Raw genomic sequence first — 24,148 nt, 5'->3', positions numbered from 1 at the left:
TTTTTAGCCTGAATCTCTCTCTGCTTCCACTGCCAGCCATTGGCTCTTGCTCTGCCAGAGTGGAGCCTTCTCCCTGTCTAGCTAGTTACAGATCAAATCGCCTCTTAATCTCCCGCTAAGCTAAACTGATCAAGCTTCATAAGTGCAAATCATGCAAAGGCGGTGAGGGAACAGAACAATCCAGTGAAGGTGGCCACTTGCCCCGGCTCGTACGTGGGTTTTCTACAGCACCTGCCAGCAGAGTCTCGTAAAATGGCGAGATTTAGGCTGAAATTGACAACGCCGCCTACGGGATTTGCCACCCAGTTCTCCTCTCAGCCTCCCTCACCCTACCCCATGTCTCTCCCTCTCTGGCTCAGGGATGTGACACTTTTGAGCTTGTGGAAGGGTGATGGTCAAACACAGGGATCGGTACTGAAGAGAGGTTTGCAGGCAGCTGTCCCCGAGGCCACCTCGATCTTTCAGAAAGGATGACCCCGTGGCTAGGTGCTAACCTGGCACTTAGGAAACCCAGGTTCAATTCCCTGCTCTGCCACAAACATACTGTATGATCTTAGGCAAGTCACTTAGTTGCTGTGTGCCTCAGTCTCCCCACCTGTACAGTAGGGATAATCAGGGTGCTGCGAGGATAGATACCTTAAGAGAGTGTGAAGCCCAGTCACTACGGTGATAGGGCCACATAAGTAGCACAAAGAGAGATTTCTTTTTCCCCCCGAGTGGAAATGCAAGATCAAGCGCCACATCTGAGCTGTTCAAATTGTTCTTTGCAATTAACCCTGGATTGGCCCTGCCAGACGGGTGCCCAATTGCCAAGCTCACCATGGCCCTGCTGAAGCTCCTCACGCAGGCTCCTCTAGCACTGACTCACCTCTGGGTGGCATCCACAAATTTAGCTCCCTCCCTGTCTTCGATGAGAGAGGCAGGGACTCTGGAGAGCTCTGCAGGGCCTTTCAAACCACAGCCCAGGGCAGCAGGCTCCCAACCCTGAGGGGTGTTGAACCAAGCCCCAGCCATGGGAACCTGCATCGAGTTTCTGGTTTAATGTCTGGGTTGAACAGACAGAACCAGGGCTGGGCAGAAAATAAGGGCAGAAAATTGAATGAACTTTTTTTCAAAAACTTGGCTCTTAGAAATTCCAAATTTTGAGGCATTTCTAGCCCCTGAGAAACCACTGAAACAGAAGCACATTTCATTGACATTTTCCCCCACGTGGTGGAGGGAAATTTGGGTTCTGTGACCTCTAACCCAGTAGTTCTCAACCTTTCCAGACTACCGTACCCCTCCGAGAGGTGGATTTGTCTTGTGTACCCCAAGTTTCATCTCACTTGCTTACAAAATCAGACATAAAAATACAAAAAAAAGTGTCTCAACCCACTAGTACTGAAAATTGCTAACTTTCTCCTTTATCGCAGGTTTCAGAGCAGCAGCCAGGTTAGTCGATATCTGCAAAAAGAAAAGGAGGACTTGTGGCACCTTAGACGCTAACAATTTTCCACTGAATGCATCCGATGAAGTGAGCTTATGCTCAGATAAATTTGTTCATCTCTAAGGTGCCACAAGTCCTCCTTTCCTTTTATATCATGTAATTGTAAAATAAATTGCAAAACCCCCCAACCCTCCCCCCAGTTTGAGTAACACTGATATAGTCTAGAGAGCAGTACAAACAAGTCACTGTGTGTATGAAGTTTTAGTTGGCACTGACTTCGCTTGTGCTTTTCACGTAGCCTGTTGTAAAACTAGGCAAATCTCTAGATGAGTCGATGTGGCCCCGGAGAACCTCTGTGTACCCCTGGTTGAGAACCACTGTTCTGTCCCAAACACCCTGAACTGGTCATTAAATGAGTGGGCCGGGTGGCTTTTTATCTATCATTCTTTTATCAACCACCCCTACATTACCCTAGTATCTGAGCTTCTCCACAATCTTGTATTTATCCTCACAACACCCCTGGGAGGCCAGGCAGGGCTGTAATCCCCTTTGTACAGATGGAGAAACTGAGGCACAGGGAAACTAAATGACTTACCCATGGTCACCGGGGGGGGAGGGGTGCTGTGGCAGAGCCAGGAATTAAACCCAGTTCTCGAGCCCCAGACTAGTGTCCTAACCACTGCGCCAGCTGTCTCTGAGGATGGCTGTTTTCTCAGCAAGCTATCTGAGCGTAAAGTAGGATGAGGTTGCTCTGGATCTACACGTGCGTTCTATGGATCAACGACTGGTCAAGAGCAACACGGGAAGAGGGTCTTGACAGTTAACTACAGGTTGAGTTCAGCGGGAATCCTGCAGGATTTGCACACACAAGGTCTCGAAGTGTGTGTTGTGGGGTGGTAGGTACCATTCAAGGTGCCTGAAGCATTCGGCGCTGATGCATTTCCGTTTGTCGCTCGAAATCACCCAGCCAAGGTTTCATGCAAAAAAGTTCCCACCGTTGCTGTCTCCACCTTGTTTCCGGTGTGATGGGTTGCCCACTCTGTGCCCCAAGTGGAGGGGTAATGAAGAGGTGGGGAAAGTTGTGATCAAGCCAGCACTGCAGAGAGACGCTGTGGGGAAGCAGGCTGGTTCGCAGGCTCTGGCAGAAACAGGCATTCTGGGCCCCTCTTGTGAGCAAAGCTCAAGAAGAGGCAGGGGAGTTCAGCCCGATCGAGGAAGATGGCCGTGCAACACATTGTCCTGGGCATGCTCCACATCTCTCTCTAATGGCTGGTCCACACACGCGTCTGCTACAGCTCCCACCTAGGAGATTTCGGTAACAGTTGTGCTGAAGGTTGCGAGTTCAAATCCTGCTGCTCGGCAGCACGAGCACAGAGCCTGTTACTCCGGCAGAGAGGAGCGTGGCGCGGCTCTGAGCACGGACGACACATATCTTCTCCGCGCGGAACGGTCCCATGAGCACAGAGAGCCCAGAAGACCACCAGACTATGGCCAGTCACTGTCTATCTTCAGGGATCATCTGGGCCCCAGCACTGTAGTGTCCCAGAGGGGCTAAGTGACATGCTCATGGTTACACAGGGAGTCTGTGGCAGAGCGTGAAATTAAACTCAGCTCTCCAGAGTCCTGATTCAGGGCCTTAAGCACAAGGCCAGCTCTCCATTGTACTGGCTCATCCCTACGCTAAGGCCAAGCGCCTTCCCGCTCGCCATCGGCAGCCCGGCTCATACAGGCTGCAAGGGCTTTTCCCTGGAACTGCCATCTGCTAGATCCAGCACAGGAGCCTCTTTAGGCACCCACCTCCCCTCCCCGTTCACCAACCACTTTCCCCAGGTGGCCTCCCCTGTCCCATGCGGCTTATGAGAGCCATGAGGCCAAAATTCATTGTGCGCAAGCCAGGCCCCTCTTGACCGGAGGCCGAGTGTGAAACGCCAGGACAAGTGGGCAGTGGGGAACAGAAACCCAGGTCCCACGCGGATGGAAGCTTTGACAGCAGGTCGCTCTCCCCAAGACACAGCATGTGGGAGAGGAATGCAAGCAGGGATGGAAAAGGGGGTCTCTTGTTAGGACACACAGCTGCCTAAGAGATTCCAACCCAACCCGCATGTGTGGGAAGGGGGGAGGGGGAGGTTTACTGGTTTGCAGTGCCCTCGTGTGGCCAGAAAAGAGACGGAATCCTCCACAGATAAACACAGCCGGACACACACATGCACTAGAGTCCTGAATGTCATTGGAGGAACAATATCTTCCGTTCTTGAGTTCGGGTACAAGTAGAAAGTAACTTGCAAACTGCTGGAAGCTAGCAGGGCTGGAGGGGGTGACGGGTGACCCATAGAGAGCTAGAGGGGTTGCAAACCTCTCAGACTAGCGTCTGGGCAAAGGTATTTGAAATCAAAAGCCCTTCGTCATTAAAGCAGCATTCAAAAAGCATGAGTCAGGCCCCAAACTATCAGGTCACCAGATTGACTTAAAAACCGGGGATTTTTTTTTAAAACAAATCATACATTTGGGATTCTTTCTTGGCCTTCTGGTGTCCGAGCCAAGAATTCACGTTTTTAAGATTTCTCTGAACCATGAAGACTAGAAACTTACTTTGTATTTGAGAGCCGAGATTCGCACCTAAACCAGGGACTCTGGGGCTTTGAGAAAAACTGCAAATATTACAAGAAAAGCACGAGCGTTGGCAACAATGTTTAAGACCAATTTTCTTCCCCCTGCCCACCTCCAACCCATTCGATTCACACACACACACACACAGCCCATCAGCTTGAAGTGTGTATCAGGGATAGGTCACCTAGCATACACAGAGCACACCCCAATACAGGATACAGAGGGCACATATTATACATTAAATAGGTTGATATAGATCCTGCACTCTTGGATTACTCCCTTTCCTGCTCCATTTTTCACCTGCTGTCCTGAGCCAAACAACTCAACCTAATCACGTCAGCATCTGAGCTGCACTTTGAAACCAGCAGCATTCTGGTGGCTTTGAAATTCTTTGGGTGTTCACACAGCCCCTGCAGGATCCCTCCACCTGGCACACATGAAAGCATTTATTTTTGCAAATCCCCCCGCCCTGCCCCCGTAGTGAGGCAGGGAACTGTCATTCTCCCCGTTTTGCAGGTGGGGGAAACTGAGGCACAAAGGGATGGCGTGACTTGCCCAGTGTCCCACACGGGAGCATGACAGAGCTGGGGTTTGAATTTTGAGGTCTAGAACTCCAGTCCAGTGACTTATTCACAAGATCAACCTCTAGTCCAGTGTCACCCAAACTGTTCTTTAAAAAACTGGGAAAACCAAAGACTCTGCATGCAATACAGTATCAGTTTTAATAAACAGGTTCCAGGCCTAGAACATGCCACCAAGCATTGAAGCCCACTGGGTAGAGCACTGGACTGGGAGTCAGGACGCCTGGGCTTTATTTATAGCTCTGCTGCTGACTTCCTGTGCGACCTTGGGCAAGTCACTACCCTACCTGTGCCTCAGTCTCCCCCTCTGTAAAACGGGGGGATAACAACACTGATCTTCTGTGGCAAAAACCTGAAGAGCTGGGGATGAAAAGCACTAGGCAACAGTTATGCATTATTATTAATGGAGAGTTCCTTGGCTTTTTGCATTGAATGCAGCAGCGATCATCCATTTGAGAGGACAATTCTTTTTCAAACACTTAAGCAAAGGTGGTAGCAGCTTTGGAAGGAAACAGGTCATATTACAGCGGAAACCTGTAACGCAGATATAAATAGTATCTGGAGGGAGAAATGTAGGTGTGAAAATTTAAAGTGACAGACTAACTTTTGTTAACTTTAAATGTGCTCGCTACGAAATCCTGACCACAGTGCTACACGGTCACTGTGCTGAGAGCGACATCTGGTGGCTATTTCATGCTTCCACATATGGCAGGCATTACTGGGTGATTCCGAGCCCTTCCAACACCTCCATTCCCAGGGTGCATCTACACTGCATTGTACACCTAGGTGTGTGGGGCCCGGGCTTGGGGACATGGTGTTTCCATGCCCGTGGCTTGAGCATCCACCCTACATTGTAAAGCTTGGGTTTATAATTGCAGGACCCAGATCTCGCAGCTAGGACCTGAGTGCTTGCTGTCCAACGTCCGACTGACTTGTGTGTGGACGGAAGAGGGGCTTGGGCTCAAACCCGAGTCAGAGCTTGGGCTTAGTGTGAATGTAGACATACCCTCAGTGTCTGGAAATGGATCCATAAATTAGGTGAGGATGGATCCACAAAGGACAGGTGCGGCCTTCATTGCTGACCATCTGCAGCCATTAACTTGGATCCTGAATGTTTGGTTTGCACCCAATGCCCCAGCCCACTCTTCAGAACAAAGCAACGCCTGCTGTGGGGAGCAGATTAGGGAGTAGCTGCAAACAGCTTCCTATGGCCACAGACTGCCCATTGGCTCCCAGTTACGGTGAGCTCTGAGCCGCAACGTCCTGATCTGGATCCAGACTCTGTAGCCAGTTCATATCTAGTATGAGTCTGACCTGCAAGTAGCAGCCCTGCAGCCTACCATGTGCAAGAGGGACATGTCATGGTGTCAGAAGCAAAGGCACTCAGAGGAGAGCACAAACAGAAGGAAAGCAGCAACAAAGGTTGCAGGATCAGTCTCATGAACATGCCACTTTCAGCGCCCCAGAGAACTTCAGCTTTTCCACACCTCCAGATAGGGACTGGCTACAGAGCTTCTATTCCAGAGAGCGAGAGAGACTAGAAATGTGTCTTCAGTTCACTGCTAGCTCCTGCTATTAGCAACTCAGGTAGGTTACACACAGTACCTTCTCCTGGCTAAACAGGGTATTGCAATTTAGCGTTCCATTCCATCTCCCGCTGTAAGTTTTACATTCCTACCATTTACAAATCGTGCTCTATCATGCTGTCTTTAGTGCTCAGTACGTATCAGTCTCTGGATTATGCTGGTTTTCTAATTACACGACTAGCAGCCCTACAATGGGATCCACAAGCAGGGCTCCCAGGTGCTGCCACAAAACAAACAAACAAACAAACATTAGCTGGTAGCAGTAGAAGGCTGTTATCCACTGGGAACCAGCTACCAGCGGGAAGACACTTTATAAGCATGCGAGACTTTATCCAGTGTGGGTTGGCTTAGTGGCATCTCATTTCCTTTCTGCCTTTATAGACTGTTCTAAACCATTCCTTGCCTGCCTTGAGTTTTCCGTCTCCCTAGCACAACCCCCGTCCCCAGTTAGCAGATACACAAGACCACATCACAAGAGGACAGTTTGCAACCAGCCCTTGCAGCTGGGGTTGGTGCAGCTCCTCGACCATTGGTTACTCACGAAGGAAGAAGGCTTAAAGATGCCAAGGTGCCATGGGCCATCACCCTCCACAATGAGCAGGGACTCTCAGACGGGCGTTGGCTAAAGGCATACTCCAGTCAGGCATCAGCTGCTAAGAGACGTGCCAGCACCCGACCTAAAACAAAGAAGAAGACTATACATGAGGGTGTATTGAAGGAAGGGGCTGCAGAGTGAGCCTGGCCATCCCCGAAGGGAGGTTATTCAAGCCTCTGTTAAAAGAAAGAGGGCGTTGAATCTGTTCCTAGCACAAAAGAGTCCTGGTCCAGCAGTGAGGCTCCCTGGAGCTACTTCAGTAAAACATAGTAAATAAGAGTAATTTAGCACAGACTACCTTTCTCCAGCGTGTTCACTGGTCATATTTGTTCACATGTACTGAACGTTAAACAAAAAGGGGAGTGCTTTAGACAGTCTTGGAAAAACCCCTTCCCTTCTGCTCTGAGAGGCACTGCACAAGTTAGTGCAACACCGCAGGGTGCAGAGAAAGTCCCAAGGAACAGCCCACGGCTCCCATTGCCTTTACTGTAGCCTAAGTCAAGAAAAACCTTTGCAGAGATTTAAACTGCCCAGCTGCCCTGTCGACATTTTATAAGAACAACTGCGGTCTCCCCATGTTATGGCAGCAGAGAAGTGGAAGAGGAGTAATGAGCATTAGCCCTTCTCTAGCAGCACCTGGGATTCCCAGAGGATCTCAAAGCACTTTACAAAAGGCAGGTCAGTCTCATAAAACATTTCACAGGTAGGGAAACTGAGGCATGGGGACTCACTCAAAGTCACTGAGTGAATCACCGGCAGAGCCAGGAATAGAACCTAGGAATCCTGGCGCCCATTCTCCTGCTCCAGCCACTAACCCCTACTCCTTCCTCTTTCCCAGTAGTACATAAAGCTGCAGCACTCACAGTTATGGCCCTTAGTGAAAGAGCAACAGGTGTTTAAAAATAACCTTGCTGGAAACCGCAAGACCAACGAGGCAGCACACACTGATTTCCAGCCACTACTTTGGTATTATTATTTGTATTTCAGCAGCATCCAACAGCCACTTTTCAGAAGCAAGGCCCTGTTGGGCTGCGCACGATACACAACAGTCAGGAGATGCAGGCCCTGTCCGCTTTGATTTCAATGTTATGCTCCTTTTCCTTTTTCTTCTCAATCATCGATTCACATGCATAGGTGATGTGATTTATTTTCGTATAGACATTTAATAACAACCACCCCTCACTCTTATATAGCATTTTTCATCAGTAGATCTCAAAGCACTCTACAAAGGGGAGCAGTTTCATTATCCCCATTTTACAGATAAAGAAACTGAGGCCAGGATTGGGGAAGTGACTTGCCCAAGGGGTCACCCAGCAGGCCAACAGCAGAGCCAGGAATAGAACCCTGGTCTCCTAAGTCCCAGCCCAGCACTCGATCCACTGGACCACACTGCTACATTCACTGAGACTTTAAAAAGCTGACTTTTTAGAAACACATATTAGGACCTCTCTAGCCCCTCATTCAGAAAATATTTAACCTCTCCATAGCTACGACAGCCCAAAGGCACCACTTGCTTAACGGTAACATCCATGGAGCTGCCCAGGGACTAAGTTGAGCATGTGCCTATGTGATTTGCAGAATCGGGTCCTGTGTGCCAGAATTACTGCAAATGGCTAATCTGCAGCCAAACAGCAGCCGTGAAGGACGTGTCATTGACTCCTTCAAAGCCTCACAACTAGAAATCTGAGAGGAGACCCCATTAGCCAGCTCTTCCTCCCCTACTAAACAGACCCCATGACTATCAGCAAGCTAGGGACCTGGTTCCACCACAGTTAACATAAGAACAGCCATAATGGATCAGACCAATGGTCCATCTAGCCCAGTGTCCCTGTCTTCCAACAGTGGCCAATGCCAGATGCTTCAGAGGAAATGAACAGAACAGGTAATCATCAAGTGATCCATCCCGTCACCCATTCCCAGCTTCCAGCAGTCAGAGGTTTAGGGACACCCAGATCATGGGATTGTGTCCCTGAGCACCTTGGCCAATGGCTACTGATGGATCTATCCTCCATGAACTTAGCCAATTCATTTTTCTACCCAGTTATACGTTTGGCCTTTACAACATCCCCTGGCAAGGAGTTCCACAGGTTGACCATGCGTTGTGTGAAGAAGTACTTCCTTTTGTTGGTAAAAAGAAAAGGAGTACTTGTGGCACCTTAGAGACTAACCAATTTATTAGAGCATAAGCTTTCGTGAGCTACAGCTCACTTCATCAGCATCTGATGAAGTGAGCTGTAGCTCACGAAAGCTTATGCTCTAATAAATTGGTTAGTCTCTAAGGTGCCACAAGTACTCCTTTTCTTTTTGCGAATACAGACTAACACGGCTGTTACTCTGAAACCTTTTGTTGGTTGTAACCCTGCTGCCCTATTAGTTTCTTTGGGTGACCCTGGCTCTCGTGTTATGGGAAGGGATAAATAACACTTCCCTGTTCCCTTTCTCCACCCCATTCCTGATTTTATAAACCCCCCAGAACACCTTTGAAAAGCATGGCCACGGTAGCTATTTTTACTTGCCCGTGTGGATATAATCATGTTAGAAACCCATGTTCTAATCTAGGGATCTACCAGGCTTACAACATGGGGTTAGCATGTGGCCCACCCATTTCCCCCCACCCAGACACGGTAAAAGAAACATGCCACACCCACATGGTGGTTTTTGGGGTAGAATTCCTCCTCCGTCCAAGACTTTGCAGCCTGGTGTCAAGACAGTGGTGACGTGTTGTCCACACTACAGCTTTTAACTCTATTGTACCTGGGGTAGAATCACAGTGTAGACAATGGGATCAAATTTAGGAGCCTAAGTCCCATTGGCGCTTAAATCTCATTGAAAGCCTCAGTCTCTTCAAAAAGGACACTGAGGTGCTTTTGAAAATGTTACCAAGTACTGTAGAGGTGACCTGAAGAGGAGGTGGGATGGAATTTAAGCCGGGGGCCTCCTTTTTCCCCCTCTTTAGGATAGGAAGAGAAGCATTGAAGGGTTCTTTATATTTTTATTGTTAAGGGTTTTCTTCCTGCCTTGTTGTTTTTTTTTTTACAGTAGAAATTCAAGGCTTGTCTGAACCGGGTGCCTCTCTCAGGACTGAAGACTTAGCGCCATGACGACATCATGAGAACCAAGCCAGTGAAAGCTGAGCCATTGACAGGGGAAGACATTCGCAGTCAGACTATTGGGTGGGTGGGATGGTTTGCGTCAATAGCGATTGACAAATACAAACGGCCTGTTAACATTTTGGAGAAAAGAAGCCTTTGCTAAAGAACACCCATTATTCAATTAAAGTTAACAAAACCTCCTTAGGGACCCTCTAATGAGTTCTCCAATGAAGTCAGGACACCAGAGGTGACATTTCTAATAGTTTTAAGGTTAAAATTTTTTTATTTATTTTTACAGTTTCAAGCTGTCAAGTTTACACCATTAAGCAAAATAAAGGGCACAAACCCAGTTAAAAACAAATCCTTCGCAGGTCTCTAATTTGGCTACTAAAATGCCCAGCTAACCGGCTATAACAGCACCTCAAAGTGCCTTGGGAGCAATAATACTTTGAGCAAACCCATCAAACATAACCTTCTGTAGTGGATCCTGCCTCTCCTTGCCAGCACACATTCAGGCAACTAGATAAGCTGAATCTTGCCTCAGTGATCCCACCTGATCCACTGTAACCTGGGGACGTCCTGTCCCTTGGCTGGAAAGGATGGGATGGCAGCAGTTAACAAGTACCCACTTTCTGCAGTAACATCTCCATTTTTCATATTCCCCCAAATTGGGGTGTTTCAATTTGGATATGCCGCTACTGGGCCTCATGGGAGTTACAGTGCAGTTGCCGAAAGGTCTCCATTCTCCTGTCTCGGGCAGGGTTCCCAAGTGGACATCTCCCATAATGCACCATGGCCAGGGATTTCCAAGACACATGGCTTCTGCCTCTCCAAGAGGAGAGATCATGGGAGATGTAATCCAATCAGGCAACCTGGCCTTTAGAGGAGAATGGGAGCATGGGGCATTCGAACTACAACTCCCATGAGGCACCACAAAACCAGATCCAAATCAAAATATGTAGAGTGTCAACTGAAGTTTTTTGGTTTCCAAATTCTTGCTAAACAAAAAAAAAGTTACCATTTTTCATGAGGGGAAAAAAGAAAATTCAACCAGCGCTACTAAAGACTATGCCACGGACTGCAAGATTGGGATCACAGAGTATGCAAAAGAAAGCAGTGATCAGACAGCTGTAATTACTGAGAATGGCAGGGACCAGTGAGGACAGAGCCAGGAATGGCCTTTTTCAGCAAACAGGCTATAAATGTATTGAACCTTAAGTTGTCTTCTAACCAGAGAGCCGTCCTGGGCCAGTGGTCACCATGGCTTGGCCCAGGGGCTCAGTTCCACTACCAATGTCCCACCCTGCAACATGGGCTAATCAAGATGGGCCAGACCTTTTTGCTATAAAGAAATGGATCATCATCCAGTCTCTGAGAAGCAGGGCACCTGCAGTAGACGCACCCTGAAAGGTGCCATTGGTTACTAATCTATGGCCTGCATGATGCTGGAATGCAGGATGGAGGATCAGAACAGTTGCTTCTTGATTTCATGTCCAGGAATCTAAGGTTTCACTGCACTGCCCTGAACCTGATCTGTAGCAAAAAGTCTTAAAAATACATAAAAGATGGGATTTCTGAATTTGATTCATGAAAATATGAGGACCACGTGCACACACAGACACACGCCATTAGTCGGCAAATAATCACCTGTGGCTGAACCACTTGAATTTTGGACCTTCAACTTATGTATTAGATCTGATTCAGAGTAGAAGGGACCATTAGCTCCTTCTATGTACACACAGTGCCAAGAACACAGAGTGCAATCATCAGATAGAATAGAAATGATCTAGCCAGAAGCAGGGCAGTTCTGTTACCAAAACGTAGGCAAGAGGCTTTTCTTGGAGCAGAGCTAAAGCATTTAATGCCATTACCCTCTCCTTTGGATCTTAAACCAGCAGTATTGCACCATACTGCTTTAACCAAATGGAAACATGATCTTAACTAGACAAGGAGGAAAAATAGGAGTTTGCCAACATGTACAATAACCAGATTCCAGCTGTGTTTGCACCATTCTAGTCAGACCAAAAGGGAAGGATCTGTATGCTCATTCTGCCTCATCTTGGGAGCAGCAAGGGCATAGCTAGCCTGTGGAACTCATTGCCCCATGATGTCATTGCAGCCAAGAGTTTAGCAGAATTCCAGAAGGGATCAGCCATCTTTATGGAGAACAAGAGCAGCCAGAGCAAAGATTTTAAAAGTAACCAAGAGTTTTGGAATGTTCCTGTATTAGGGCAGAGCCAATCTCTAAGTGTCTGAAATTAGGAAGAAATCTCTCCAACCAGCAGATTAATCCATAACCGCCTACTGCAAAATTTCTTGCACCTTCTGGTATGGTGCACAAGACACTGGACTAGAGGGGCCATTGAGTTGATCTGGTATGGGAATTCTAAGATGTCCATGATAAACATTCAACGCAGCTTTGGTATCTCTACTGCCAATGGACAATGGATTTGGGAAGAAGGGGCAGGAGGATATGGGGATCTCAGCTGGGAGGGGAAAGGTACCAATAGGCCCATGGGAGAAAGGGGAGCAGTGGACATAGTGGTGGGAAGAGAGGGAGTAAGTTCAGTGTTGGGGTTTTCACTCTGGCATTAACAGCACAGTCCCACAGCCACTACGCAAGCAGCCAGCTTTAAAAGCCACTTTGACACCGCACTGGGGAGATGCACGAAGCAGCGCTGTGCACGATCGATACTGGCAGCGTGACGAGACTGATGGGAATGAAGCCCGGGGTTGCCAAGGCCTACATCACTGCAGGAGACAGAGAGAAGAGCCTTTTGGCTTGCAGCAAATCACAAAGTCCTCACAGCTGTAATGGGCCGCTAAAGGCTCCCGCAGGCCTTGCTCGGATCTGCTTAAGGTGAGGAGGGAGAGTTTTTAAAGGGGAAGAACTGAACATGAAGACAATTACCATTGTTCATAGGAATCTGCTAATGGGATCCTTCAGAGGGGCGACCCAAAGGATTGAAGATTTAACCTCCTTCCCGCTCCTTAAACCCAATCTAATTAATAAGAAGTCGGAGACGCTTTATTGCTTGGGGAACGGGATGAGACTAAATCAAACTAGGGCATCTACGACACAGCAGAAGGGTTTGCCGTTGGATCGGCCCTTAGGAAAAAGCAGAAAGGGTAGGAAACATGGGACCTTTAAATTTTTGGGGCCAATAAAATAAGCAGGACTCTAATCAGTTTGACTGTAAGCTCTATGGGGCAGGTAATATATCTCTCTGCTGTCTGTACAGCACCCAGTGCAACTGGGATATCTAGGTGTTACCGTAATGTAAATAAATGAGATGTTCAAGACATCCAGAACTTGTGCATTAGAACATATTGCACCAGCAAGAAGCAGAAAACACCCTTGACTGCAAACTAGAGAGGTAATGGGATAAGTCTTCAGTGATGGGTCTTACTTTCCAGGGGGTTTTGCTTCTTTTTGTTACAAAGACCCCAGATTTTACCTTCCACGCTCTTTTAGTGCCATTATGTCAAATTTGGGCCCAGCAGTCCGTTGGTCCCATATAAAAACTGCAAAAGCAGCCCCAGTTATGAACCTGCATTCTCAAGATAAAGGAACAGTCAGCCATACATCTGTCTGGATATTTTTTTAAAAAAAACAACTATTGCTACTTGTAATTCTCCTCCTCCCTTCCAAGATTCTTGTAACAAAGAGCCAGGAAAAATGACATTTACTTTTCCAGTTTGTTTATTTTGCACACTTGACAGTGCTTTGAGGCTAGTCAGTTTCCCAAGGTGTTTGCATGGGTCTTTCACAGAAGTGATGGAAAAAAAGACTATTTAAACCAGCTAGGAAAATGTGATTGTAAAACCATAATTGGCAGGGAGACTTGGGGCAAATACAGCAACTGCTGCTTCCCCTGACACCTTTTAGATGGACTACCTCACGAGTTAATTGCATCCCTTGAAGTCCTGGCGAAGCCTGTTTGAATGAGAGCAGAAGTATTTGACAAGGGACAAACCATGGGTCTCACATTCCCCATTTCAGACTGACCCACATTTGGGGTTCCTCACTAGGCTAAGTGCTGAGGAAGGCATCTGTATAGGGGTGAATGAACAGAGTATTAGCTATACAAGGCAGAAAATCAGACTCCAGTTCTCCCCAGTGCAATCAACAGCAGGAAGAGTCAGCAGAAAGAGCAGTCAGGGGATTTAGTTGGATTAGATGAGATGGTAGGAAGTCCATCTGAGCCTTGGCTATACTACAAGATCTATCATTGCTATTTCCAGTTGAGAGTTACAGATCTGATTTTTCCCCAGCATGAGACAACCTGTGGGAAGCGGGACCACTGTTGCGTGGGATGGAAGGGCAATAGAAGTGGCCAAACAAAGTACCTTAAAAAGCATTTCAAACGTATTCCATTAGGCCAGGATTGTCAGAACAGTGGGCTGATTGTTGGTTGGCTAACGGCTCGGTTTTGGTGAACACTCGCTTAGTCCAAACTCGTGGGAGGAAATCTCTTTGGTAAGGACTCCTCACCCCCGCTGGTAAGGGCTAAGACGACTCCTGAAACATGAGTCATCCCGGAAGTCCTCCAGCAAAAGGGACGATGATATGATTTGACAGTCCTAAGGCAGTGGATAAGGCACTAGGCTGGGACTAAGGGGACCAGGGTTGTATTTCAGAAGCAATAAATGTGCTAGGGAGTAGTGTTACTTCTGACTGGGGTTAACAAACAAGCCAAGGCCTGCAGTCTTCCTCACACATCATAAAGCAACAAACAAGTGTGCAGGCCCTTTAAACATAATCATTCCCAAGTCACCTTTAATTGTTCAAATCTACTGTAAGTTCTTAAGTGGGGGAGCAGTCTTGAGGTGAACACCGCTTAGACCCCAAATACAGAGTACTTTCTCCTGGGGGTATTGGTAAAGGGTTCCTGAGCCTTCCCCCCAGGGCACTAGTGCAGAACGGACACAGGTAAATGAGGATTAATTCCCAATTTGCTGCGGTTTAGGGCCCAACCCCCTTCTGAAACCGGCTTCTCCAACTGTATGCATTTGCAGCAGTGTCCACAACGCGCCAAGCACTTCCCAAAGAGGGGGCCATTCCTGCTCCATCAAGCTCAGGATTTAAAGAAAGTCCACAAAGCCCCAATCAGGACAAACCAGCAGCTCTGGGCCTTTTCATTGGCAAAGTAGGCTAGGATTGAGGGAGCCCAGGAAACAACTCCCATAACCTTAGAGCACAGCCAGGTCAGCAGTAGGTACAATGGCGGGACAGTTTGCACTGCGGCTGCCGGTTCTGCAACCAGGAGCTCTCAATCCAGCAGTTTACACGAGTACAAAACACACAATGAAGAAAGCTCAGTTTGTTGGTAAATGCAAAACATCATGGGGAGGGCGGGGGGAAGAGAACAACTCAACAGGACAAAGTAGCTCAGTGCTCAAATTTCATCTACCTTAGAGCTTCCCTTTTGATGGAACCATCAACCCCCTCTTTCCCATAAATGCTCCATAGAAATTATGATCTAGGATGTGTCTCAATCTTACCCTCCCAAGAAGTGCCATAATCTTTGATGTCCCACCATGTGGAACAGATAAAGCCTCTCCATGAATTATCTGAAAGACCCAGACAAAACAAACCGCACAGAACTCTTTCTGGCCGGAGTGGACCTTGTCTAGACTGGAACCTGCAATCAGGGTGTTAACAGGCATTTCAAACCTTCTGGTTGCCTGCCCCATTCCACTGACCAAGCCATCTTCCTCTGTAGCTACAAACATCAGAGCCTCAAACTAATGTGATACTGGGAAAAATCAGCCTTGGATCTCTCTACTTCACCCATCAGGACCATCATCAGCTATGAAGAACCCGATTCTCAGCCATGGATCCCACCATCTTTCCTCACACAAGTTTTCCACTGAAAATCAGTGGGAATTCTGCTTGAGTAAGGAGTACAGCCTCAAGCCTTGTGTTGGTAATTTTACTCTTGATGTGCAAGGCAGAATAGCTGGGCCACAGGTAGGATTAGGGTTTCAGCTACATCCAAAAACCTTTTCAACGTCCAACAGCAAACAAAGCAGGGCTGAACTGAAGATGCCCAACTGCATCTTCCTGATCTCAACCTTTAAAACATGGTATCAAAACGCCATTTAATTCTTCATACTTAGCAGCTCTCTGCCAGACTCATTCAGTGAGGACATCAATCAAGTCTGAGGCAGTCACATCGGGGGTGATGGATGGCAATGCAGATCCTTTCCGTGGTGTCCCATGGCCAGGTAACAAGCAATTTGTGCTAAGCGAATGCATGCTGCTGGGAACCTGCCAAGGCTGTCCAACAATAAATGTCTTTCAGATAGAACTTCCCTCACATAGACTTATAATTCAGCTGGTTTTTACAGCTACCAAGAGTTTTGCAGAAACAGGGAAGCAAAGGAGTCCTCAATCAGGCAATGAGACACACCAGTCTCTAAGGGTCTAGGCTGACCGATCTGCCGGCTAACCTCTACATTGCATCCCAGTAAGCTCAATTTTTAAGGCTCCCTGGTGGAAGCACTTAAATCCCGATTATCCTTAACGAGGGCTCCTGCTTTATTACTCCCTCCGTTTATATCTGAGCAGGTGTGGGGGCACGGGAAACAGCTAGAGTTAACTCTTCACCCGCTGCTCTCTGCGCCTATGCTGGCAAGGGCATCCAGCCAAAGATAACATGGCAATTGCCATAGGGTTCTGGGCAAAACCATTCAATGTATTCATGGTTGCGGACTGTCACTTCGATTTGAAGATAAAAATGTGCTAAATCCAGTTTGATCTAGTTCATCACCTCTTCCCTTCCCCTGGGCTCATTCATGGTCATGGCAGCTGCTGTAACAATTAGATTCACAACACATGCACAGTAATCCTTTTTCGGGGCTCTACCAACTCCCCCTTTCTCTAGGGGACGAGAGCTAGCATCACAATAGGTAGATGAGACCCACTGAGATCATCTCATCTGCCCCTCTGCAAATGCAGGAGACAGGCCCAAGGGAGGGGAGCCTGGGTAGCAAACTGGTATCACATCACCTTAGTTTTGATTCTCTCTTGCTTGGCCTGTAGGCTCAGTTTTGTCCTGGAGTCCTTAACTTGCCCTGCTGGACCCATCTCTGCCTACACGCTTTCCCACAGCCTGCAGTGGGGACACACCAAGCCATGCTGTGATGCTGAGGCTTCTCTTGGGAGCGGAGGTGTTAAATAAGATGCTTTTGTTTCTAAACCTCCCCTCTCAAAGCTTTATATTTAATCTGGTTTCCGAGGAGAACCTGCTCTGCCTGCCCTGCTCTGAAGATGCAGCGACTAAACGCAGGAGCTCAGGCAGAACTAATCCTTCCATTCCCTATGCTCTTCTGCAAACCGAGCTGGAATTGCTTGCACGCAACTCCAACGGCGCGGCCTAAACCCAAGGGAGGGATCTCCTAAGGGCCACAGTGGTGAAAGACCAGCCCACGTGGTGAGGAGGGGCCTCCCCTCCATGATGGGCAAAGGGCCGCTTTTTAATGTGTAAAGTCTCCCCACTGCCATGATTGGCCAACACCCTGCAGACTAGGCCCCCGTGTGGCCCTGGGGATGGCTCAGAAGGGCAGAGGAGTCAACGCAGCAGGCCAGCTGCCCTGCTAATAAGTCACCACAACAGGGTCAGATCCCTAAGTTTTGCCACTGCTTCCAAGCGCACAGCAGAGCATGAATCCCTGGTGCTGCCTCTTTCCCCGGCACCCGCCCACTACAAACTGATCTCTTTTAATAGCGTCAGAGGCAGGGGGGACACCAACCCAGGCCTCTGCCAGGAGAGATCAGGCCAGATCTAGGATTAGGGACTCTAAAGTCCAGCGAGGACTAGATGATCTGCACGCTCCTGATGGAAACGCCCTGATGATCCATCACTGCTGGCACCCTGCCAGCAGGACAGAGAATGCCTGAGAGATGCCCATCTAGCAGGATGGGTGAGCAGACCTCTAGCTCAGGAAGGCGCTCAGGCATCGGTGCGGTGAGGACCATCTAAGCACCTGGATAGACTGGAACTGGACCCAGGCAGATCTGAGCACACAGCAACCCAGTTTCCCTTCTCGGATTCTACCCCACCTCTGCCAGGGCAGGATTTGGCCCTACAGTACGGTCTAACAGGGAAATCACCTGTCCCAGTCAAGAGAGTCTCAGGCTAGACACACCCATCAAGGACAAATTCACCCTGGAGGAATGAGCCAAATGTTACAATTCTGACATGGGTCTGGTGGCTTTCCCCAGCTTTAGAGGCCAGGCTTGTACGGCTGTGCCTTGGCTCTCCATAGGGGTGGAGCACACAAATCGCAGAGAGCTAAGGGAATCCTCTGGTTTTAGCAGCTGCTTGGAGCAGGGTAGGGGAGAGCTATGCTATGGCTTGATTTGCATGAGTCAATACCCAGCATGCTTTGGCTCACAGTTCTGGTGTTGGGGGCAGAGCAAAAGTTGCCTTCCGAAGCACGCCACGTGGAAAGGGCAATTTTGTACATAAGAGGGGATGGGACAGGTGGATAGCAGTAAGGACGGCACCCCCACGCACACACTAGGAACAAATGGTACAAGTCTCCCTACTAGGCAAGGGCCACGCTCAACCCTAAGAGACTGGCACTGTGCTGATCTCAGGCAAATCAGCCTTTTAGTGAAAGGCTGTGATGGCAGCTGAGATCTTTGGGAAATCTGACGAAGGCTGCATCTTCAATGCAAAAAGTGTGTTCTTAACTCAGGTTACAATAGCAGTGAGGACACAACGTGGCTCGTCACTCAGGTTAGCAGCTCAAGTTAAAGCCTATACAGCAGCTTATCTGCTAACCCACGTTAAAAGCTGAGTTGCTATGTCCTCCCTGCTATTTTAACCTGAGTTAAGAACACATGCAGTGTAGACACACACAGAGTCTGGCACTCCCAGGGAGGTGAGAGGGTTGCTCAGGCCACACCCACAGGAGGGGAGGAATAGGAGCCAGGTTTGCCTCCTCTCCCTCCTCTCCCTCCATCCCCTTTCTCCCCTTGTTGCAGTAACTCCCACCCCTTTCACTTGTTACTGAGTCCCAGCAGCTCTTTGCCAGGCTCTAATTTTAGATCCCTGCGTTTCCTTCCACCCTCTGCTCCCTGTTCTCCTCTCAGCCCTACCACCAGCCAGCCCGCCCACCTTCATCTCTCCTTCCTCGTTCTCCCTTTTTAGGCCCTTTCCAATTCTTGTTGCTGCTTTCTCATCTAGGTCTCCAGACCATGATCCCCACACCGAATTAGCCCATGCTCTGGTTCTCTCCTTCTCCCTCCAGCTTGCTGATGCCACCATCCTTTCTTCATGGCCCAACCATGTCTCCCCACCTTCTGAAATTCTTGCACTGGCCTCAGCTCCTCTTTACGTATCACCTCCTGCCTAGTCAGACCCAACCTGGCTTCTGTCAGCTTCTTGGGTTTGCTCCTTCACTGTGTCTTCATGCCCCCCCCCTTTTTTTTTAAACCTTGGGAAAGGTTTTTCCCAGCAACATGCAACAAATCCCATCCCCTTCCCCTCAGATGCTTCAGGAGGCAGACCTGTTCTGGAATACATGCCGGTAACCCAGACTGCACACCTGTCTGCTCTCCTGCAGCTCTTTTGGAATGGACTGTTCCCTTTGTTCATAAACCTCTTGGCCCAGGAAGTCTGTTCTGGTTTGGCATGTTCACTAGTTGGGTGTGCACGATACACACCCAGTGGCATTATAATAATTTTCTCTCAATACACCTAATGGTCTTTCCTCCTCCAACTCAGACCTGGCTTGGCTTCTATTTCACCACTGCTTCCCCTCCTTCCATTCACTGTGTTTTCCCAAATTTGTCCTCCCCTTATTTTTCCCTTCACCTGTACAAACGTAAGATTTAAGTGTTGCCCAAATAAACGAAACGCCCCAGTGTCCAGAGCCTGTCCTCCACAGACCTAACCAGAGTAAGCATTAGAAGAGCACAGGTAACTTAAACACTTCAAAGCCACAGTTCTGAGCGACAGTCAAGGAGATTCAGGGAAGGATGGAGACAGACTCCTGGGGCTCTGGTATTGACTCAATTGAAAAGGATTCTCTCCACAACCTGGGCCTTATGAATGGACAATGGTATTTCAACAATGCATCTAAGAGGCTGGGACTATGTGTTGGTGCATTATGGCAAATCCTATTCACCCACACCAACCAGCATTAAGGTAAGACCCACTTACCGGTATATCTGGCCATTCAGGATCAAGCTACAGTTGGGAATGGAGAAGTGGGAAAAGAGAATCCTTTAAAGGCAAAAGTTACCATATGTGCTTTAAAGACTACAATGAGGAGCGTAATAACTCAATGCAATGGAGCAAAAGATAATACAGTAACAGGAAATATTTAATTTTCCAATCTCCACTTTCCATTTTTATAAACTGAAAAAAAAATTAATATATTACAAAATATCTGTACAGAGACAAAGGTACAACCAAAAAAAGGCGCGCTCAGTCTCAAAACAAAACTCAGGAGAGGTACAAGAAGGTGTTGGTATCAGACACTTTTCTGCTGGGGAACACAGTGGCTACAGCTTTTAGACATTGGTGTTAAACCCAAAGATGATCTAACATTAAGAAGAAGAAAAAAGAGGGGTGAATAATCATCTAATGAGTTCCCTGTAACCTGTACCACCAGCTTATAATCACAGACAGTTTGTTTTTTCTTTGTAAAATCCTTTAGTCTTCTACGTACAGAGTCCCTCAGGATAAATTCAGATATGGCTAACGAAAGGGAGTAAACAAACGCTTCCACCACCCTCCTTGCCCAGGATCACAAATACAAAGTAGAAGTTTGTGCCCCTTCGATCTACAGCTCCCTTCATCAGAAATTGAGCCACTTTCTCTCATCTGTCCTAGAGTCACCTGTGCAATGGAATTAATGTCTTCATGGTGCACTTAAGTAAACGCATTTTGGATGGAGCTCAGGAACTTTCCCCCCCCCCACTCTCATTCTAACTAGGAGAGATTTAATTCTGTCCAACTTTGCTCAGCATGTTTAAAGGGATAACAGATGAACAGCAAATACCATTTCCCCTCCCGCCAAGATCCCCTGGTATTCAAAGGCATGACCCAATGCTCACTGAAATAGATGGGTGCTGGATCAGGTTGAATATCAGGTGCATAGGGGGGGCGGGAGGGTGTTTAAACTTAAAATCAAACAAACAAAAAATTCAGATTTTGTCTTGTTTTTAGATTCAGACTTGAAAGGGGAAATGAAAATCCACTTTCACATTACCACTGCCTTTGGGATCCCCAGCATGGTTTTAGGGCATCCTGCATAATTTATTATTGAATGATGCAATCAAAGAAACAAAATCAATGTAATAGCATTTGATGGTTTGTGACACAAATACGTGTATAGAAACAGCATGAACGGCTGTTCTCTTTATTCACGCTTATGGGGAAGCTGGCAGGACAAGTCAGGGTTCACAGCATTGCTTCTTTTCAGAGCCAAGTTTTACTACAAAAGCCAAGACAGATAGTGCCCTCGCATCTTGAGAGTTGCTCCACCCAGACAGACCGAGGAGCTCAACTAAAGTCAATACAGGCCTGGTCTCATGGAGCAGCTCACAAGACTGAGGTTCTTGACTAGAACTCCTGGAATTCAGTTCTGTTAGAAAGCGAATAGCACATAGATGGGGCCACATCAGAAGAATTCAAGTAGATTTTTGTTTTCCCCTAACGAACACTAGTTTTGGGGAGGCGGACAAATCCGTGGATGAAAACTGGTAACAAAAGTGGAAAGGAAATAAAAAATTAAAGAAAGAAAAGGATGCATCTGCTTCCTGCACAGACTCAGGACTGTAACACAATTCTCCTTCCAAAATTCAAACAGGCTTGGGAGGAAGAGCAGGACAACTAAAAATGTGCCAGAATGTCTGACAGCTGCATGTTGAAAAGAAAAATATATATATGTATATTTAAATAAAATGTCTGGAGAGGTTATTCTGTTTTATTTAGTGCACTCTGCATTTTTACAGTACTATTTTTGCACATTAGGCATTAACTGGCAATTGAAAAAAAATCCACAAATTTACACTTGGAATTTTGCAAAGTGTGTTACTAGTCTTTGCTGAATTGACAATATAAGGATTTGCTATTTTAGTCATACAAATGGACTCGTATATATTACAGGATAATATATATTCTCTCTCCTTCTTCCACCTGCCTCTGGAAAGCTTTTCCCTACAGTCACTTGTCTGTGTTAATAAGGCAGATTTTTGCCCTGTAGGTCACGATGCACCACCTGCTGGGGGTAGGGCGTGGCTTTTATTTTTTTTTTAAAAAAAAACAAGAAAATAAATCCTTTTGCAATGATCAGAAGGTCTCACGGCCATAAAGTTTCTGATCCATTTTACACATCAACGCTGTCATTTTAAAAATTAAAAGAATAGATGTACGTTTTCCTTCAGAAAAGCCCACTTTGAAGAAAAATCCCCAAAATGTGTATTCTTGTTTTATTAATTTGTTTTTGTTTTTTGTTTTGAAGCCTTACTGAAGTGGACACCATTGCAATGTTCTGCAGGAGAAGAAAATCCATTGTAAATACTTTCTTGACCACACCAAAAATATATATGTATACAGAAATGATACATTAACCCTCGAAGTACGCAAACGCTGTCAGCCTGATTTAAAACAGCAGACACACACACCACCAGCCCTGAGAGCATGACTGACATTTACAAAAGACACTCCCAGCTGGCAAAGTTTCCCTGCCAGAAAATTTCTGCTTTAAATCTTAAAATGTTTTAGATTTTAAGTATTACAAAGGTTTTTTTCTTGCTGTTGTTTTAAAGTCAGGAGTTCTCTTAGGCTCTTGAGTTTCTAAAAAGACCATTTCCACTGCAAATGTATGGAGGAATAATAATAATAATTAAAAAAAAACCCCAAAGAGCCCTTTCAAAAGCCAGTGCACTAAGGCTGCCATCAAAACACACCATCTAGGATCTGGGAGGGAGCGAGACTGAGCTTGTGATCTCCCAAGTGTAAAACTTTGAGAGACGATCTGACCTGAAAAGAAAGAGGGTGAGGGGGTGTCCAGCAACCTAGTGGAAAGAAGGGACGCTAAATAAAAATTTGTAATACAAACCAGTGCCATATCCTGGTTCTCCAAATCCAGTATAGGTGATCTAGGCACCATTCCATGAATACTTTAAATAAAAAGACTGGGGACAAAAAATTGCCTTGGGAAACGGACCCTCTCCGAGTCCTACCTGAACACCAAGATGGTTCTCTTTCTGAGAAGCCCGAGTGCCAGGCAAGTAAAACATTTTTATTTCCTTTTTCCATTTTTTTCTCCTTTTCCAAACGATTCCCCACCATCTGCAGACTAAGGCAGAAACCAACTAACCAGGTGAGAAGTTTGGCTAGCAAAATGCCCAGTTAGGATTCTTACAGTATTTTGGAGGGCACCGGCTAGCAGCCTAGCGAGCAAGGAATACAACATAGAGCTTTGCAGTAGCCGAAATGTAGACAATACCTCGCTCTGGCAAAAAAAAAAAAAAATAATAAAATAATAATAATTCATTTCACTAAAGGTTGAGAGGCAAGGGAGGGAAGGAGATCATCACAAAACTCAAGTCTCTTAATAAGGAACCCCTCTGCCCCTTCCCCCTCTTGGAGGCACTCTACTAGGCCCACGATAGGCCTTCCCATAAATGCCCCAGTTGTGACCTGTTCCTGTCCCGCTGGAGCCAGCAGTCCCTGGCCCCAGCTCGCTGTAGTTTTGAATTTTGGCCTCTGGGTGTGCCAGTGTGTTGTTGCTCCCCTCAGCTTTTACAAAGGACTGCCCAATAACCGAATGTAACGCTATGGGGACTCTGGTGAAACGGAGGTCCTGGTCCCCTGGAAACTGGACAGATCCTGTGCCCTGGTAATTGCTCGCCTCCCCATGGTGGCTCACAGAGCCCAAAAAGGTCCTGCTTTTCCCCAGAGTCTGGGCAGAGGGTTCTGTTAAAGTTTGGCCAGCATTCCGCTCGTCAGCACTGAATCCCCCCTCCGACTCCTCAGTGCCGTAAGTCCTGGACGACTGTGATCTGACGTAATCCGCAGATCTCAAGGCTTGGTGATCCTGCGTCGAGTGGCTTAGCGGCTCCGCCTCTTGCTGAGAAAAAAGCTGCAGCAGAGCAGCCGTCACAGCTGGGTTCAACTCCTGTGCTGCACTGGAGAGATCTCCTTCAGACAGAGGAGGTGGAGGCGGTGGTGGTCCAGGGGGCTCAGGGGGTCTCTTCTCTGGTGGGAGAATGCGAGGAGGACATGCTGTGG

General features: G+C 47.3%; 1 protein-coding gene across 5 annotated transcripts in view; it reads right to left on the bottom strand.

Annotated features, from left to right (window-relative positions):
- Positions 1 to 24,148, bottom strand: part of CDK12 (cyclin dependent kinase 12) — a 72,613-nt gene that overhangs the window by 14,793 nt on the left and 33,672 nt on the right. For 2 of the 5 annotated variants that reach the window (XM_073326201.1, XM_073326206.1), the window contains one exon: positions 20,208 to 24,142. In XM_073326201.1, the coding sequence (XP_073182302.1) occupies positions 23,469 to 24,142 (674 nt within the window). In that variant the 3' untranslated portion in view covers positions 20,208 to 23,468. Of the gene's footprint in view, positions 1 to 6,270; positions 6,878 to 20,207; positions 24,143 to 24,148 lie in introns of those variants that run through there. The other 3 variants (XR_012156417.1, XM_073326205.1, XM_073326202.1) reach the window with 3 other exon arrangements.

Source organism: Lepidochelys kempii, chromosome 27, assembly GCF_965140265.1.
Source record: "Lepidochelys kempii isolate rLepKem1 chromosome 27, rLepKem1.hap2, whole genome shotgun sequence".
Lineage (NCBI taxonomy): Eukaryota > Metazoa > Chordata > Testudines > Cheloniidae > Lepidochelys > Lepidochelys kempii.
This window is presented reverse-complemented; position numbering and strand designations above follow the sequence as displayed.